The 9,937-nt window shown below is 47.1% G+C and overlaps 10 protein-coding genes across 14 annotated transcripts; 4 read left to right on the top strand and 6 right to left on the bottom strand.

The window, feature by feature from the left end:
• Positions 1 to 10: 10 nt before the first annotated feature.
• On the bottom strand, positions 11 to 844 carry RB195_003623 (uncharacterized protein; the record flags this gene model as incomplete). The annotated part of the gene is made up of 1 exon (XM_064201356.1): positions 11 to 844. The coding sequence occupies one exon, from the start codon at positions 842 to 844 to the stop codon at positions 11 to 13; it is 834 nt and encodes a 277-aa protein (XP_064057237.1).
• An 87-nt stretch (positions 845 to 931) lies between these two features.
• RB195_003622 (uncharacterized protein) lies at positions 932 to 1,225 on the bottom strand (the record flags this gene model as incomplete). The annotated part of the gene is made up of 1 exon (XM_064201355.1): positions 932 to 1,225. One exon carries the CDS (start codon positions 1,223 to 1,225, stop codon positions 932 to 934), a length of 294 nt encoding a protein of 97 aa, XP_064057236.1.
• A 131-nt stretch (positions 1,226 to 1,356) lies between these two features.
• RB195_003621 (uncharacterized protein) lies at positions 1,357 to 2,175 on the bottom strand (the record flags this gene model as incomplete). 2 transcript variants are annotated; one of them, XM_064201354.1, is made up of 1 exon in its annotated part: positions 1,357 to 2,175. In XM_064201354.1, the coding sequence occupies one exon, from the start codon at positions 2,173 to 2,175 to the stop codon at positions 1,357 to 1,359; it is 819 nt and encodes a 272-aa protein (XP_064057234.1). The 2 variants fall into 2 exon arrangements, with proteins under 2 accessions (XP_064057234.1, XP_064057235.1); XM_064201353.1 differs by having other exon boundaries at positions 1,357 to 2,013.
• Positions 2,176 to 2,199: 24 nt separating this feature from the next.
• RB195_003620 (uncharacterized protein) lies at positions 2,200 to 2,544 on the bottom strand (the record flags this gene model as incomplete). Its single annotated transcript, XM_013448810.2, has 1 exon — positions 2,200 to 2,544. The coding sequence occupies one exon, from the start codon at positions 2,542 to 2,544 to the stop codon at positions 2,200 to 2,202; it is 345 nt and encodes a 114-aa protein (XP_013304264.2).
• Positions 2,545 to 3,885: 1,341 nt separating this feature from the next.
• On the bottom strand, positions 3,886 to 4,209 carry RB195_003619 (uncharacterized protein; the record flags this gene model as incomplete). The annotated part of the gene is made up of 1 exon (XM_064201352.1): positions 3,886 to 4,209. The coding sequence occupies one exon, from the start codon at positions 4,207 to 4,209 to the stop codon at positions 3,886 to 3,888; it is 324 nt and encodes a 107-aa protein (XP_064057233.1).
• An 816-nt stretch (positions 4,210 to 5,025) lies between these two features.
• RB195_003618 (uncharacterized protein) lies at positions 5,026 to 5,331 on the top strand (the record flags this gene model as incomplete). The annotated part of the gene is made up of 2 exons (XM_064201351.1): positions 5,026 to 5,183; positions 5,259 to 5,331. The coding sequence occupies 2 exons, from the start codon at positions 5,026 to 5,028 to the stop codon at positions 5,329 to 5,331; spliced, it is 231 nt and encodes a 76-aa protein (XP_064057232.1).
• A 211-nt stretch (positions 5,332 to 5,542) lies between these two features.
• RB195_003617 (uncharacterized protein) lies at positions 5,543 to 6,334 on the top strand (the record flags this gene model as incomplete). Of its 2 annotated transcripts, none has more annotated exons than XM_064201350.1 (1): positions 5,543 to 6,334. In XM_064201350.1, the coding sequence occupies one exon, from the start codon at positions 5,543 to 5,545 to the stop codon at positions 6,332 to 6,334; it is 792 nt and encodes a 263-aa protein (XP_064057230.1). The 2 variants fall into 2 exon arrangements, with proteins under 2 accessions (XP_064057230.1, XP_064057231.1); XM_064201349.1 differs by having other exon boundaries at positions 5,585 to 6,334.
• A 65-nt stretch (positions 6,335 to 6,399) lies between these two features.
• RB195_003616 (uncharacterized protein) lies at positions 6,400 to 7,125 on the top strand (the record flags this gene model as incomplete). Its single annotated transcript, XM_064201348.1, has 1 exon — positions 6,400 to 7,125. One exon carries the CDS (start codon positions 6,400 to 6,402, stop codon positions 7,123 to 7,125), a length of 726 nt encoding a protein of 241 aa, XP_064057229.1.
• Positions 7,126 to 7,533: 408 nt separating this feature from the next.
• Positions 7,534 to 8,268, top strand: RB195_003615 (uncharacterized protein; the record flags this gene model as incomplete). 2 transcript variants are annotated; one of them, XM_064201346.1, is made up of 1 exon in its annotated part: positions 7,534 to 8,268. In XM_064201346.1, the coding sequence occupies one exon, from the start codon at positions 7,534 to 7,536 to the stop codon at positions 8,266 to 8,268; it is 735 nt and encodes a 244-aa protein (XP_064057227.1). The 2 variants fall into 2 exon arrangements, with proteins under 2 accessions (XP_064057227.1, XP_064057228.1); XM_064201347.1 differs by having other exon boundaries at positions 7,651 to 8,268.
• A 967-nt stretch (positions 8,269 to 9,235) lies between these two features.
• RB195_003614 (uncharacterized protein) lies at positions 9,236 to 9,703 on the bottom strand (the record flags this gene model as incomplete). Of its 2 annotated transcripts, XM_064201344.1 has the most annotated exons (3): positions 9,236 to 9,270; positions 9,363 to 9,529; positions 9,627 to 9,703. In XM_064201344.1, 3 exons carry the CDS (start codon positions 9,701 to 9,703, stop codon positions 9,236 to 9,238), a joined length of 279 nt encoding a protein of 92 aa, XP_064057225.1. The 2 variants fall into 2 exon arrangements, with proteins under 2 accessions (XP_064057225.1, XP_064057226.1); XM_064201345.1 differs by lacking the exon at positions 9,236 to 9,270 and having other exon boundaries at positions 9,369 to 9,529; positions 9,631 to 9,703.
• Positions 9,704 to 9,937: the final 234 nt, after the last annotated feature.

Genomic DNA, 9,937 nt, shown 5'->3' with positions numbered 1-9,937 from the left:
GGCGGCGTCTCTAATCTTCGATCGCTGATTGTAGGAGAGAACTTCGAATCCCGTCCCTCACTTGCGTGAAACGGGATACTCCTAGCATCACTCTCTCAATTGCGAGTTCAATGATGCTCACCACGTTTTCTTCCTGCTTGCGAAATGCCCAGGTTTCCGAAGCATGGGTCAAAGCAGGAAGTACGGTGGTGTTGAAGAGGTGAGCACGGAGCCGGGTGTTCCTGGTCTTCTTCACTACATCCTCGATGCTCTTGTACGCTCCCCAAGCCGCTCGTCTCCTCCTGCCCAGCTCAGGGGTCAGGTCCTTCATCATGTTCAGTTCCCGACCCAGATAAACGTAGCTGGTGCATTCGGATATGTTCGTTCCGTTGAGCGTGAATGGGGCATCCGAGACCCATCCGTTCCGCATGAACATCGTCTTTTGTAGATTCAGCTGAAGACCGATGCATCCACATGTTTCGTCGAATACGGTCAGCATTCGTTCCGCTTGGCTGATGCTAGGTGTTACCAGTGCGACGTCATCAGCAAAGCGCAAATAGTGTAGTTGCCGACCATCAACCTTCACTCCCATGTCGACCCATTCCAATTTTCGCCTTGCGTTCTCGAGGGTGGCTGTGAATATTTTGGGTGAAATTGTATCACCCTGTCGGACCCCCCTCTTCACGTCAATGATGATGTTCTTGTAGAATGGCGAAATTCCGGTCGTGAAGTTACTGTACAACTCTCGAAGTACCTTTGTGTACTGAGTAGGGACGCCTTGGTTGTTCAAGGCTTCCACGACCGCTTCCGTCTCAACTGAGTCGAAGGCCTTCTTTAAGTCAATGAAGGTGAGACAGAGCGGCATCTTGTACTCTCGCGATACCTCGATGAGTTTCGAAACAGTGTGAATGTAGTCAATCGTGCTGAATCCTTTTCGAAACCCTGCTTGTTCCTATGGCTGTCCTTCATCCAGGACTTTTTCAATCCTATTAAGAATCACTCTTGTAAAGAGCTTGTAGATGACGGACAGTAGGCAGATTGGACGATAGTTGCTGATGTCATGTGGATCTCCCTTTTTATACAACAACACGGTCTTGCTGGTCTTCCACTGTTTAGGGAACTTGCGTTCCGACAGATAACGTGTAAAGAGCCTCGCCAGGGTGTTGATGAGTACTGGCGGGAGGCTCTTCAGGTGTTCTGGTCTTATTCTGTCGGGAACGGGTGCCGTACGATTTCTTACCGACATGATAGCATGTCGTATTTCGGACGGGAGAACCTCTGGAATGACTTGTCCATCTTCCCTCAGATAGTGAGGAGGCAAGTGGACATGGCTGTCGAATAGATTAGAGTAGAAGTCGTAGATTTCTCCATCCCCCTTCATGATGCAATGGCTGTTCCCTTTGGGTTCCGGAGAGCAGTCATCCTCGTCTTGCGACTGGCGAAGTCTCGACGGGCATAGCAGATGCTTTTCCCCGCCTCTGCAGCTTCAGCCAGCACTTCTGCTCTTCTCTCTTTAAGGTCTTCCTTTATCGCCTCTCGGCAAAGCCTTGCGAGCTCGGACGTGAGTTCTTGGTTCCCTGCGGCTCGCGCTGCTCCACGCTGGCGTATCAGCTCAAGAGTTTGAAGAGACAGGCGCCTCTTGGTGGGTTTAAAACTCTCAGCCTTCTTCGCACAGTCGTGAAGGTGTTCAACGAGCCGGTCATATTCCTTGTCGATGTTGTCCATTGCGGAATCTTCCCAAAAGCCAGCTAACGTAGCGAATAGATCCCAGTTGATGATAGTCCTGGGATTTCTCCCTCTGAACTTGGCGGCTTTCTCTGCTCTCCTTGTGAAGGAAAATCTTCCTCGGAGGAGGCGATGGTCCGATCCCGTATAGAACTTTGGTACAACAGCGACGTCCGTTAGGCAGAACCTTTTATTGACGATGATGTGGTCTATTTCATTACGGTACCCTCCACCGGGTGACTCCCACGTCCAGCGTAGAGAGGAGGGCTTCTGGAATTGCGAGTTCCCATGGATGGTCTTAGTCGTCATAATGAACTCGGAGAGCCTCTCCCCCTGGTCATTCCATTGTAGGTCGTGGGTCCCGATGTGAAGTTCCTCCGGCGTTCTTCTTGGGCCAACTTTGGCATTGAAATCGCCAATTATGACCTTGTAGAAGGCATGATCTTCTCGGTAGAACTTCTCCAGATCCATATAGAAAGCTTCGACTTCTTCTTCTTAGTAGCTTGATGTTGGAGCGTAAGCGACGAAGATAGTCAAAGCTGGTGTTGGACCACATCTTCTCATCCGCAGACGTCCGATTCGGGTCGTAAGCTGTTCGAAAGAGTCGATGTTCTTTGCCGTTCTCGTGTTAACGAGGACGCCAACTCCACTAACACCTCTACTGTCGCATGTTCCTAAGAACGGTTCTTCTCCAGTCTCATATACGGCGTTGAGAGGGTGACGTCGTCTCGTCTCGGTCAGTCCGATGACGTCGTACTTGATCTTCTTGGCTTGCATCATCAGATCTTCGATGGCCGCTTCCGATGCAAGCGTACGTGCGTTATAAGTACAGATCGCCATCCTAGTCCTTTTCCGTTTTGGTAGCCTACATGACTCCTGCAACCCCTCCTACCTGGCGCTACCGTACCAGGCTTTCCTCCGAAATCAGGAGACTCTTTTCTATTACTGTGTTTTGCATAAAATTTTAAAACCCACGGGAAGGTTGCAAGCCTCTAGTCCCATGAGTTTCTGGGAGAACTTCCGTTCTCCCGGAGTGGACATGTGGAGCTCGTTTGTTGGAGGCGACTCCAAACCGCCTCCCTTGCACCTCCCAGTCACTTGATTGCAGGCTTTTGGCCGGACTGACGTGCGGGATACAAGGATGTCATGAGTCAGTCCTGGCTCAGCAGAAACCTGGAGTCCATGTCCTGAATCCACCTGCGTCTCTGGGCAAGCACAAGGTCGCTTTTGGTCCGCGATTAGCCCCCTATCCGCCACTCGGGGACGCGCCACGTAGCCTCGCGACTAACCGGCTGTGATCCCTCTAGTGAGGGAGATCCGTGGTGAAAACCCTTCGTTGCGCTATACTGGATTGGTGGGCATTGAAAACCCGAGGTACCCTAATAACTCGCTGTCTATATTTGGTTCACGCAGGTTCACGTATGACAAGTCTCGCACGATGTGGAACAGTGACGAATGGATGGACTCTGCACGAGCTCTTGTTGTAGATCGAAAAGGTTGGGCTTTGTGTTCAAGGACGACACACCTCGGCAAAAATGACGGCAAACGCGTCAAGCAATGACCATCGGTGGGCAACCAGCCCACCGATTGAGCCAAGTCAGCGGTTTGTTGCAACACCACATTTTCGTTATGGTGTTCTTCTCACAGAAAAAAGATTTCACATTTAAACTCACCTCATTCCTCGAGGGAGTCTTTTTCTTTCATCCTACTTTTGACCTTAGAGAAATAATCTTTTATTTTGCTTCATTTATTTTTTTTTCTTCACCTGGTTTAAAGTGGTACTATGAGTGCAGTCAACTGTGGCTAAATATCATGATATTAACCTGCAGGTCAAGGAAGAGAGCATAGTAGCTTTATGTGCAATTTTCAGTATTTAGCACTGAATGAGATACATCAAGTAGGTTTTACAAATGTTTGTGTTTATCCGGAGTCCTTTCTTATGGAATTATTGCCTTTCTTACCCTTTCTGTTGTATTTATAACAAAGCGTTGTTTCGATAGTATTATTAGATATTCGGGTTTCTGTTTCAAACTCTTATCTCTTTTCTTCATCCAATTCTAATTTGATTTTTATATAGCTTGCTTTAAAACAAAGCATTCTATTTGGTCCTTTTCAATAACTGTTTCAGGCATGCAATCGCTCTGATGCATACGCGTTGCCATCTCACTTGGATGTTTGATTTCAAACATTGATGTAAAGAATCCTACTCATAGCAAAAGTTTTTTTTTTTAATTTGAAAGGCATTGTTTCTTCGGAAAACTGATTTATAAGAATCAAGAAAAGGGAACCACCTACTGAGTGCAGTTCGCACCTATCTGATATGATGGCAAGACCATTCTGGTTCAGCACAATAGAATTTGTTGGTTCGCGCACGAGTATATCTATAGTCACTTCTCCATCTGTTGTGAGGTTCTTTTCCGGAGGAAAGTCCACATAAAACGGCAGATAGATTTTGATTCTGAGGTTGTACGACACTGCAACGTTCCACACTATATTGAGTAACATTTGATATTTTCCCCGTCAAAACACTAACTACGGGTATAGTTCACGTGTGCTTGTCTAAAAATGCGCCAAAAGGTAAATTTCTAGTTTACGAAGAAGGCCAGAATTGACACTGGCTTGATGTACCACCACAATACGGCTGAGATACGGAATCAGTGAATTCAGACTGGCGGAGTTGGAGTAGGAATGAATGTGTAATGCTAAGGGTGAACAGAAGGGACGAAGGACATTAATAGTCATCTTGTAGCTGCTATATCTACTGTATGTTCACCCTTACGTATACCGAACCTCTACTCAGAAAAATATTAGGATGGGTTCTCAGTTCTTTCAGACACTGATTCTCTTCACAGCCCCTTAGTCTCAGATTGATGACAACTTGTCAGTGGTGGAATTGAACAGATTTTGCTGAAAGGCCTGATATAGGTGGTAGTCTAACGGAAGTCTGGGCAATAGAATGGACCGTCTCCCAATTGAAGTTGGTTGCCAGTGGACATAACAACGTGTGGCCGCGCGATCTCGTAGAAAAAGTGAACGGAAACTTGTTCCGATTGCTTTTCTTCGATCGAGGAACCGCCGCTTGTAGGTAGTTGGTTCGACCGTCATGTTTTCGGGCAGCAGCTGCTACCACAGTATCCTCTGCAATTCTCTGATGCAGAGGAATATCTTTCGTTATTGCTGATGCGGTTGTGGCTGCCGTTGTGGCTAACCGCGCCGGTAGGCACTATCATTATTAGTGTGGAGTTAGCTCTGTCTTCTATGACCATATCCTGCAGTCTGAACAAAAACGGCGTATGAAGAATTCAATTTGGGTTCTCTTCTATGGTAGACGATATTCGAGACGTTGTTGGCAACTATCACAACAAGAACTCAGAATGTCCTCCTAAAACGAGGACCAAGATGTCCGAGGAGCAGGGCATATATCAATCTGCGCAAACGATGCATATATTGACAATCAAAGGTGTCGAATCTCCACAACGGTTTGTCGCCTCATAGTGGCGTGGAGGTGACACTGGGCGTCGAACTGCGATGCACAACGAAGGTTCGTCCTCCAGCAGGGTCTCCCAAGCTGAGAAGGAGTTCGACACATCCGACATTCCGAATTCTCGGAATCGGAAGCCTAGCTAAGAGTAAACCACTGCTAAGATTCACCACCGTCTTTGCAAAATGTCACAAGGTGGTTCTACGATCCAAATACGTTGGGCGACGACCTGTGGTGAAAGCTGAGCTCGCCGTGGCATGGCTGCTTAGTTTAGGGAAAAGTGTTTTTGTCACTCCAGCATATGTACTGCCTCAGTACCCTGCACACTGGGCCCTGCCGTCTTAGAATTCGGACGGTATGGCGACCGGTGAGAGGCGATCAAATCTCAGGTTGCTCAGGATGTCATTGACTCTGGACCAAGGCGACACACGCAGGACTCGCCATGGAGACTGTCTCAGACTGTGTACTTACAACGCGAGAACGGTGTCCACAGACGCTGATCTACATGCCCTTCTCGGCGCTGCAGAGCGTATCAAATCTTGCTCTTTGCTTGCTGCTTGCTTGATTGCTCTGCAGGAGACCATGTGCAGAAGGAGCGAGGTTCGACAGATGAATGACGGTAGAGTCGTCATTCGTGGAAAGAAGGTTCCGTCGCGAAATGTAGGCGGTGTTGGTTTTGTTGTGCACCCATCTGTCGTCCATCTTGTCGATTCTAACGAGATCCTGTCACCTCGTCTGGCCATTCTTTGCCTCCGCCCTCTGGGCCGAAAACCCATCAGTATCATGAACTGGTACTCACCAGCATCAGCAGCTGACGATTCCGAATTGGACGCGTTTTACGAGGAACTGGAGGAAGTAGTCCGCAACGAGGAGTCCTTCTACAAATTCGTTGTCGGAGACTTCAACGCTAAACTAGGAAAGGCCAGAGAAGAGGAATACAGGATTGGAAGATTTGGACTAGGGGACCAGAATGAAAATGGCAACAGTCTCGCCGGGCTGTTGTCTGCCACTCGTCTCTTTCATGGAAACACTCTTTTCATGAAAAAAGATCATTGCGGTGGACATGGGAATCGCCCAATGGCGCGACTCGTGCGGAGATCGACCACATACTCACCAACCGCAGGTGGTGCCTACTTGACGTTTCAGTAGTGCCATCCTTTTGTAGTGGTTCTGATCACCGCCTCCTTCGCCCAAAAATACGACTTAGCCACACGATGGAAAAGAACATCTGCTATCGGCAACAAAGGAGAAAAGAAGTCGTCTACGACGAACTCGAGAACTCCTTGTCCCCAGGTGACTGGCACATCGAGGAGGATACAAACGTGGACCACGAGATGCTGCTCAGAGGATTACGAGCCTGCGCTGAACGAAGCCGCGCACGACAAGCTCAGACAGACAACGCAGAAATTTCGAAGACCACCAAGGAATTGTTGGAAAGAAGAAGGACTTTGAGGCTTGATCCGAATGTGTCGCACACTGAGCGGTTAGTAGCAAACGCTAGGTGCAGAAAAGCGTTGCAGGAGGATCTTATGAAGTACAGGCAGAAGAAGATTCTGGAAGCAGCACAAAGAAGAACGAGTCTAAGGAGGTGCCGCAGGGATCTCCTCGAATATATTATTCCGCTAGCAACCTTGCTGAGCGAAGACGGGACTCGCACGTCTTCTCGTCCTGAGATGGAAATCATTGAAACGGAGAGGTTCTACTCGAACCTTTTCCGTTCATCAACTCCTGTGTCAAGCCCGATCATCCCCACTGGTGAAGCTCCACCACGGATTCTCTCTTCGGAAGTGCGAGTAGCTATCAAGAGCATGAAACCTGGCACAACCCCCGGACCTGATTTTAGATCAGCAGACTTTCTTCGGGTTGGTGGCCATCCGTTTCATGAAATCGCAGCAGCGCGCATGACATCCTATCTTCAGGAAGAAAGGATTCCAGACTAGTGGAAGACCTCGCGAACCGTTCTTATTCACGAGAAAGGTGACCGAGAGGGTCTTCGGAACTACTGTCCGATATGCTTGCAGAGGGTGTTATACAAAGCACTCACCAAGATCATCCTTATCTAGGACGCGCATATCTAGGACGCTGGGTGAAGCCCAGCCTCAAGAACAAGTCGACTATGAGAAGCCTTTGACAGCGTAGAAACGAATGCGATACTGTCAGCGCTGGTCGATCAAGGTGTGGACGCGTCGTATTTGAGGACATTAGCCAATTGCTACGATCGATGCACGACTAGGATACAGCTTTTCCACCGCCCTCTCACCATACCCATTGGAAAGAGGGTAGGACAAGGCGATACTATATTGTTGTTGTTGTTATTGAAGTTGTTTACGGCTGCATTGCAATGGATAATGAAATCACTTTCCTGGGAAGAAAGGGGCATACGTATTGATGGAAGATTTCTCTCGAACCTTCGTTTCGTGGACGACATCGTTCTCTTTTCGAGCAGTACCAATGAAGCAGAAACGATGCTCAACGGATTTAACGAAGCAGGGAAGAGAATAGGAGTGCGAATAAACAGAAGGAAGACAGAGTTCATGAAGAACGCCTACTGCGAGGACGGAAGACTACATTTTGAAAGCTCTCAAATCGTGGAAACTTCGTCTTACGTATACCTCGGACGTTCTATGAACTTTAAAAACGACTTGAAGGAAGAACTGAATAGAAGAATGAGAGCAGCATGGGCAGCATTCGCAGCCGTCAGGGCAGCTACGGACCAACTGACGAACCAAGATCTTCGTGCCCATCTGTTCGACTCGACAGTTCTTCCAGCGCTCTGTTACGCAGCAGAGACGTGGACAGACACCGCGGCTACGTCTAGAAAGCTACTTACTACCCACAGATCCCTGGAGAGATGTCTTCTGAAGTTTAACCGGTGCACACAACACTTAGCCGCTTTTCGCCGCTCTGACTTAGAAAGAGTGTCCCGTCTTGGTGCCCCAGCGGAATATGTATCGAAAGCAAACCATAGATGGGCCGCTCACATCATGAGACGAATCGACGATAGATGGACTAAAAGTACGCTAGAGTTGATCCTAAGAGACGCTAAACGCCCTCGAGGGGGACCGCCAACGGAGATAGGGTAACGTGTTCGCTACACAGATGGACCTGCTGAGAGCTCAGCTGGATACGGCCCAGCATCTGGTCAACGTCACTCACAAAACTTGGCAACATCTTGGATGACAATGGCGAGGGAACGAAACGAGTGGAAGAGATGTTGGGACCCGCACGTCCAGTGAAGACGGACCATCTAAGTATCTACGTAAGTAAGGAAAGGTATTGAAATGCATTTGAGCATACTGGATTCTCTTCATACCTAGTAACGGCGAAAAAATTTAATTTGATTTTCATCTCTACGATTAGTTGACTCTGCTCAGGAGTCTATGCTATAAGTAATTTGCTTGCTTTCGTTTGCTGAACTTGTCTATATCTGTCTTATCCACAGATCTCCCTCATTAGGAATCATTACCGGTTAGCGGCGATGCTACGAAAAGCAGTGAAAATGGTGGATACTGGGCCAACCAAAGGCCAAAAGCGCCCGCCCTTAAACGCAGGTAGATCGCGGGGACTCCTTGTTTCTGCTGTGCCAGGAGTGATTCCTAATAATCTTGTGTCAGCATATTCTTGTTTACTGTATGTGCAGCCAAAAGCCTACAATTAAGTTAAAAAGAGGTACACGGAAATGCTCTACAAAAACTTCCTTAATTCTATCCCCTACGTAGAAACAACATTCCCAAACAAACACAGACTTTTTTCTAACAACCTTCCGTTTTAATTTTTAAACTAAACCTAATAAAAAAAAAGTAAACCCCCTCTTGACGAAACCCCAAACCCCACCAACAAAAACCACAAAAAAATCCCTTATTTTCCAAGAATACCAGATAGTTTGTTGATAATAAACGGATCCATAAATTCATTCTAACCCATATGGAATCCTGATCACTTGTGGCTAAAAATTTAATGAACAGACCAAAGATGCCTTGTGCAGACACTACCTAAGAACTCCTTCTCAAAAAAAGGAACAAGATGACGACAAAACTTTTTTACAACTGTTTAGACTCCAAGAACATTCCCTAAAGATGCGGCACCTGTAACTCATTGACCTAAACCCAACAAATTCTTTTCCTTTCTTAGTCCGAGCTAAACCTTTTGGAAAGTAAAGTAGTTTCATACAGCTTACATGGTTTCATCGTTGTAGGAAGACGGAAGTTTTCCGAATTTGACGCAGGCACAGTAGGCTTTGATGTAACTCCTTTGGTGGATCCATCAGGAGTTCCCGACTTCTTGTCCGTTGATCGATTAAGGATGACAGTTGTCGAGAATTCACCTTTTTCTCCGGTGTCAAGGCTAAGATATAATATAAGATTTCATCAGAAAGTGCACATAAAACTGTTGCATTTTTTGGAATCTACTGATGTATTTCAGGAACTGTTTTCGAAGTCACCTACATGCTTTTGGTAAATGCCCATATTTTGGTAGACCTTTGCGAAATAGTTTCAAAACGAGCTTCTGCGATAACATATGTGACAAAGCAACAAAACACAACAATGCCAGAGAAAGCGAGGACGACGGTGATAGTAAAAGATAGACAGTGAGAGCCTTTTAGCTGTTTGTTCACTCCAGCCGCGTCCTGAAATAAAAACTGCTATGTTGGCGCAGAAGAAATAGATAATACACTTCTAGGAACGTGGTACTTTCCCAGGACAGAAGTCACCCCGATTTCGAGATACTAGAAGAAAATCAAAAGATTATAAT

The sequence above is a fragment of the Necator americanus genome, chromosome IV (assembly GCF_031761385.1).
Source record: "Necator americanus strain Aroian chromosome IV, whole genome shotgun sequence".
NCBI lineage: Eukaryota > Metazoa > Nematoda > Chromadorea > Rhabditida > Ancylostomatidae > Necator > Necator americanus.
Note: the sequence above shows the minus strand (reverse complement) of the source record. Positions and strands in the feature narration are given on the sequence as shown.